General features: G+C 59.0%; 1 protein-coding gene across 1 annotated transcript; it reads left to right on the top strand.

Annotated features, from left to right (window-relative positions):
* Positions 1-3,096: 3,096 nt before the first annotated feature.
* On the top strand, positions 3,097-6,384 carry NMUR1 (neuromedin U receptor 1). Its single transcript, XM_069466195.1, has 2 exons — positions 3,097-3,925; positions 6,020-6,384. The coding sequence occupies exons 1-2, from the start codon at positions 3,097-3,099 to the stop codon at positions 6,382-6,384; spliced, it is 1,194 nt and encodes a 397-aa protein (XP_069322296.1).
* Positions 6,385-6,905: the final 521 nt, after the last annotated feature.

A 6,905-nucleotide genomic window follows, 5' to 3' on the forward strand; every position in this document is an offset into this window, starting at 1 on the left:
TTTGGGGGGTACCCTTTAATCTGAGGTCCTTGATGTCTATTAATGTGGTATGAATTATACAGCCGGCTGGCGGGAGCCATTCTGCCTCTGTAAGGCAGGGATGGGCTCTGAGCACCTCCGAAGTGTCCACAGTGGGGTTAAGGCACTCAGTGTGTGCAGAGAGGCATGTGTGTGCACACGTGTGAGCACACGCATGTGCGTGTGTGTTCCAGAGAAGCAGTGGTCAATAATGCTCATCACTTGCTAAGAGCAGTCTGTGACACCACAGTGGGCTCTGTTTCCCTATGACACTGCCCCTTGTCACTCACCTAATGTGGCAGCAGCTACATTTTGAAGGCTCTTCCCAGGCTAGTTCATCAAGGGCTGAGTAGTTAACTTTCGGGACACCCCAGAATCCTTTCTCTCCAGGCCCTGGGGACCACGTACCCAAGCACATCCCACAGCCTCCCCACACCCGGCCTGTGTTTACATGTGGGGTTCCTGGGAAGGCTGGCCTGGTGGAGGCTCAAGGGTCTAACTCTGCCCTCCCCCGACCCAGCCCAGACAGTGACTCATGGGGGAGGGACAGGAGTCCTGGGAGAGGAGGGTGGCTCCTCCAGTTGCCATTAAATGGTGATGATCCCACCTGACTTTTCTTGCATGCTGGCCCCGTGCCAGCCCCTGTGCTGACTCTTTATGCTCCGCATCTCACTTCACCCTTAAAGGTAGTGGCAACAGTGGTTAGCCCACCCATTCTACAGGAAGGGGAAGTGAGGCAGAATCCCACGGCTCACAGTAGCCTTGGGTCCTGGGGCTTTGTTGTTAACCCCTCCCTGTGCTCCTCAAAGTGTGATTCTGGGACATGGGAGTCTCAGAAGGGCACCTGTCACGCATGACAATTTCTGGGCCGAGCCCAGACTAAGGGAATCAAACTCTGGGAAGAAGCCTAGGAGGCGGCATTTCAGCCGGCAAATCCCTGTTTCTATGGTCCTGGCAAGTTCCTGGTGAAATAACTGCCAGGTAAGGAGCTGACCCGCAGGATGTGAGGGCAGGGAAGGCACCCCCTGCCGGGTTTGCAGGGGGACAGTCTAGGGGAGCAGGAGCCTGGGGCCAGGCACTCTTGGCTCCTCCCTCGGTTCCCTCCCTCCCTCCCTGTCTCCCCTTGGCAGGGTGAAGGGCAGGGGGCATGTGAATGGCTAAGGGGGAGGGTACTGGGGCTGAGTGAACATAGTGAGGAAAGGGGGACCACGCGGGTGGAAAGTGGGGGGTCCAACACCAAGCTAGATTTAGGCGTGTTCTTTTTCAAAAGGAAGTGGGGACCCCACGCCAGGGTTTCCAGCAGAGAAGTGACGTTGTTGAGGGCTCAGGAGGGAGAATGGAGGCTCCCTCCGCAGTCCCGGGAGGGGAGAGCACCTGGACTCGGACTGGAGGACGGGAGCGAGCGGCGGCCGAGCCTGCGGAGCTGCAATCCTGGGCGGGCGGAAGGGGAAGGGTGGTGCCCGGGGGGATGAGCCCCTTTGGCGCCGGTTGACCTCAAGGGCTGGTGGGACGTTCTTGGAGGTCTGTGCAGTGTGAAGCAGGAGGAGATAGGGATCAGAGGGACTCCGAGACAAGCGGTTATGCTAAAAGTCAGGACGCAAGGGCGGGTACAGCGTGCGAGCCCGGTCACTCGGGCTTCACCTCTGCGACTCTAAGGCACAGTTTTCTCAACTGTAAAATGGGTTGTTGTGAGGGTTCCGTGAGATAAAGGTGCTCCTGGAAGCGCCACATCAAACCACCGCCGTCGTCTGGCTGGGTGCGGGGGTCCGAGGTGAGCGAGTCCGGGGTCCCGCGTCCCGCGGGCTGCGGGGGCGGCGCTGCCCCCTGGCGGCGTTCCCGGCCCGCGAACGGGCGGTGACGGGGCGGGCTGCTGGGGCTGGTCGCCGTCAGTCCGTCAGTCGCCTGGCTCCTGGCGACGCGTCTGCTGGGCCGTCGGTTGGTGGGTGACGGCGCCCCAGGGACTCGCGGGCCGCAGACAGCATGGTGGGTGTGCGCGATGCGGACGCGGGCAAGGGCGCGGCGGGAAGAGGGCGCGGGCAGGGAGGTCCCAGGGCGGGAGGGGCCGGAGGGTCCCGTCTGGGCGCCCCCCGGGGGCCTCTCAGCGTCTCCGACCGTGTCTGTCCTTTTGCTCCAGCGCGGTAACCCTTGCTCCAAAGTAGGGCGTCTCCCTGGAACCCGGGCCGGCGCCTGCGCGTTCGCAGCTCCTCCGCGGGGCTCCCGCACCAGGCGCTGGGGTGAGGGTGCACAGGAGGAAAGTCAGGGGAGCCCAATAGAGAGGAGAGGGCCCCAGAACTGGCAGTGCCAAGGGCATCAAATATTAGACTTTGAATATTGTAGGTGTCAGAAAACAGAAGCAGGAACCAACTTTTGGATCAAGCGTGTCTAGTTTTTAGCCTTTTCACTCGCACACCTGATCCCCACAGTGACTCTGTGCGCATGGCAAGGGGGTGATAACCGTGCCCTGCGGCGTGCCAGGCAGGCCCCGGGTGAATACCTTTCATGGATTAAACTCCCTGGATCCCCTAATAAGGAAACAGCCTTAAAGTGGTTACCTCACCAAAGGTCACACAGCCCGGAACAGGGGAGGCTGGATTTGAATCCAGGCAGTTGCTTCCAAAGCCTTTGCCCTTAAAGACCACGTGATGTCCCACATCCTGCCCATTTTACAGATGCCCAAACTGAGTGCCTCTCCTCACGTCCATGTCTGGGAAGGGGAGGCCCCCAGGGGGAGACTGCTGATGGCAAAGCCTGTGCTCCAGGGGACTCGTCATTTCTTCAAAGGTTTCAGGTCATGAAATTTAAAATCGAGGTCGTACATTTGGTCATTTTTAAGATGTACATTTCTACATCTCTGAAATTGTAATGCACCTTACAATGGATGGAAGAGGATTTTTCTTTCTCAGTGCTACATAAAATAAGTCATTTTAGGTCGGTGGCATCTTGGTTTGATGAGTTAGGACAGGCCCTGGATTCCCTGATTGACTTCCTGGGCATCTCTCCCCTCTGTTCCAGACTCCTCTCTGCCTCAATTGCTCTGTCCTCCCCAGAGACCTGTCCCCTGGGGACGCAAGGAGCCTCATGCCCTGCAATGTCAGTGTAGCCAGGGCAGGCTTCCACCCGGAGGACTTGAACCTGACTGATGAGGCGCTGAGACTCAAGTACCTGGGGCCCCAGCAGACGGAGCTGTTCCTGCCCATCTGTGCCACTTACCTGCTGATCTTCGTGGTGGGCACCGTGGGCAACGGGCTGACCTGCACAGTCATCCTGCGCCACAAGGCCATGCGCACGCCCACCAACTACTACCTCCTCAGCCTGGCCGTGTCGGACCTGCTGGTGCTGCTGGTGGGCCTGCCCCTGGAGCTCTACGAGATGTGGCACAACTACCCCTTCCTGCTGGGCACTGGCGGCTGCTACTTCCGCACGATGCTTTTTGAGACAGTCTGCCTGACCTCCGTGCTCAACGTCACTGCCTTGAGCGTGGAGCGCTACATGGCCGTGGTGCACCCGCTCCAGGCTAGGTCCATGGTGACACGGGCCCACGTGCGCCGGGTGCTTGTGATGGTCTGGGGGCTAGCCGTGCTCTGCTCTCTACCTAACGCCAGCCTGCACGGCATCCGGCAGCTGCACGTGCCCTGCCGGGGCACAGTGCCCAACACGGCCATGTGCACACTGGTCCGCCCACGGGCCCTCTACAACCTGGTGGTGCAGACCACTGCGCTGCTCTTCTTCTGCCTGCCCATGGCCACCATCAGCGTGCTGTACCTGCTCATCGGGCTGCGGCTGCGGCAGGAGAGGCTGCTGCTCAGGCAGGAGGCCAAGGGCAGGCGTGCTGCAGTGGCCAGGTCCAGCCACACCCACAGGCTCCAGCTGCCGGATAGGGGCCGGAGACAGGTGACCAAGATGCTGTGTAAGTGTCCCTGCTGGGAAGACCCAGGCACTGGGTATGAGGCTGGGGCTCCCAGGCCTGGGGGAAGGGGCTGAGTGTCTGACTTAGGTTTGGAGGAACTCCCCTAGCCTGTGTGTGAGAGTGTGCGTGTGTCCATATGTATGCCTGTGTACTCTTTAGATTACCCTGCTAGAAACTTACACCAAAGATACACATTAAAGGCTCATGGTAGGAGTAATTTGTGGGGTCTAGCACAAAATGAAAATTCTGTGTCCTTGTTCAAAAATTGTCAAGAATATCAAGACGGCAACAGTAGAGCATTAAACTGAGCCTGGGGCCCTTCTAAGCTGGGGCCCTGTGCACACAGGTTGCGCGCCCATGAGCCAGCCCTGGCTCCTGGAACCAAAACACAGAAAGGTCAGGGTCACGTTCATGCGTGTGGATGGGCTCCAGGCTGACAGAAACAGGGCTGTGGAGCCGGCAGGTCTCTCGTCTTGGTTCCTGTACATGCCTCAGCAGCCTGTGAGGCACGGCCATTGGCACGTGCTCCCCTGTCCTGAGGAACTGCCCACTTCCCTTAGTGGCTATTGAAAGTCCCAGGGAAGAGTTCTGACTGGTGGGGCTTGGGTCATAGCTGACCCGTGAGCCAGAGTGGCAGGTGGGATGCTAAGGTACAACACAGCCCTAGTGGAACCACACAGTGGGATCTGGGGGGAGCAAAGTCCCCAAAAGAGGGGAGGGAGATCCGAGAGGGGCAAGACGTTGAGTCTCCACTGTGCTGTCTGTGGTTCTCTGGGAACCACAGGAGTGAGTGAGTGTCTAAATAGGCTCATCAGGAGGTGTGTTTGTGAGGGCTGTCGCACAGAGCACAGAAAAATCTGGCCAGGAGTGTGGACTGGGGCAGTCCAGGGCTAGCCTGGCTGGGTTGCCTCCCAGCTCCTCGCTGTGAGGTCTGCACTATGACCAACTGCCCCGCCTGCCCCACCTCAGGCTCCTGCCACCGCCCCCCTTCCCCAGAACATGTGCAGAGTCTGCAGCAGGTGCTCAGCTGGGAAGGGTCCCCCGGAAGGTGGGCTTTCTGCTTGCTGCCCTGGGACCGCTGGCCTTCTCCCCTCCCTCCGTCTCTCCCTCCTTCCCTTATGCTCACTTTCCCAGGGCCTGCTGTGCACACGGCCATGTGCCTGGGACGTTATAAGCAGTGTCCTGTTTGAAATACAGGATTATGAGGAAAACCACGCTACGGTTTGATGAGGAAGACACTGTCCCTGGAAAGCTAACGAGTCAGAGAAGCAAGAAATGCAAGAAACAAGAAACAAAAATCAAGGCCAGCCCAGTGGCTAAGATCGAAGGAAGGGCAATGGGTGGGTCAGACCAGGGCAGGAAAGAATTTGAGAGAAACAGTGAAGGCTTGGCCAGCCTGTCCTACATTTTTTGGGTTGGGGGAGGGGAGATGACAAGAAAAGTAGGAGAAATGGACTTCCTGGGGTGATTGTTAAAAAAGTTTTTTTAAAAAGAAAAGGGTTAGTCAGTGCAGGGCAAGACATTCACCTGGGCACTGGGGAGCTGGGGCCGGAGCTGGGAAGGCCCGGGGCCAAGGCAGCCCCATGCGTGTGCGGTGGGGTGTGTGAGCATGGGCGCACGTGTGTGTGTGTGTGTGTGTGTGTGTGTGTTGCTCTCTGCCCCCACAACCTCGCTGTCTGCTGCTCTCTGAGCACATGCCCCATTCTCCTGCTTCTCTGTCTGGCGCATCAGCAAGCACAGTCCCCAGTGGGCACCCAGGGTGGCCCTTGCCCCCAGCCTGTCTTCCTCCTAGTTCAGCAGCCACAGCCAAGCATTAGCAATTCCAAATCCCAGGGTGAGGGAAGCTGATTGGACCAGCTGGGCTCAGGTGCATACACTTGGTCCAATGTGGCCAGAGGCAGGGACATGACCCAGTCAGTGACAGTGGGGAGGGCAGCCTCTCTGAAAGGGGTGTGGCCAGAACATGCAGATTTCCAGAAACTTCCAGCTGGGCGATGGGTGTGGCTGGCCTGTGGGTTCGGAGAGAAGGTGAGACTGGTGACCAAACTGAAGCCCAGGAGGGCTGCTGAGATGGCTTCTTCTCTGCCTCCGCAGTTGTGCTTGTCGTGGTGTTTGGCATCTGCTGGGCCCCATTCCATGCTGACCGCCTCATGTGGAGCTTCGTGTCCCACTGGACAGACGGTCTGCTCCTGGCCTTCCAGTACGTGCACGTCGTCTCCGGCGTCTTCTTCTACATCAGCTCGGCCGCCAACCCCGTGCTCTACAGCCTCATGTCCAGCCGCTTCCGAGACACCTTCCAGGAAGCCCTGTGCCTGGGGACACGGTGCCGCCACCACAGACCCCGACACAGCTCCCACAGCCTCAGCAGGGTGACCACAGGCAGCACCCTGTGTGACTTGGGCTCCCCGGGCAGCAGGGCCCACCCCCTGGCTGAGAACGGTGGCCCAAAGGGACAGTGAGAGACTGATCCCTCCTGAGTGGAGCCTCAAAGTGGCTTCACCTGGAGGGGCCAGAGGACCACACGGAGTCCTAGGAGACGCAGCTGCCTTCCTCTGCAGGGATGTCCACATGTCCTGTCCCCCTGTGTGTCCCGTCCCCAATTCAGCCTAGAATCTCTGACCAGCACCTCAGTGACTACTGGCCCCACCCATGTATTTGAGATTTGAGGGGAACAGCAAGAGAAAGGACCAGTCCCTGATTATTGAGGGCCCACAGGGCGCCAGGCACCGTATCATGTGCTTTTGATCCCTGCGGACCCCCAGACCCCAGTCCAAGTCCTTCCCCTACAGAAGCATCGCAGTTAGCTGGGCTCCGCAGTCATCCTGGGGACTCCCCCGCCAATTTCTGAAGTGTTTCCTCCGGGCCCTGGCTTTCTTCTCGTTTCTTATGGAGCTTCTGCAGGTTCTGGCAGGGGTGCCCAGGGATCCAGAACACCTGGTTCCAATCTCAGCCCTGCAGCCACCACCTTGCGTCCAGCAAA

This window comes from Eulemur rufifrons, chromosome 1 (genome assembly GCF_041146395.1).
Source record: "Eulemur rufifrons isolate Redbay chromosome 1, OSU_ERuf_1, whole genome shotgun sequence".
In the NCBI taxonomy this organism is placed as follows: Eukaryota; Metazoa; Chordata; class Mammalia; order Primates; family Lemuridae; genus Eulemur; species Eulemur rufifrons.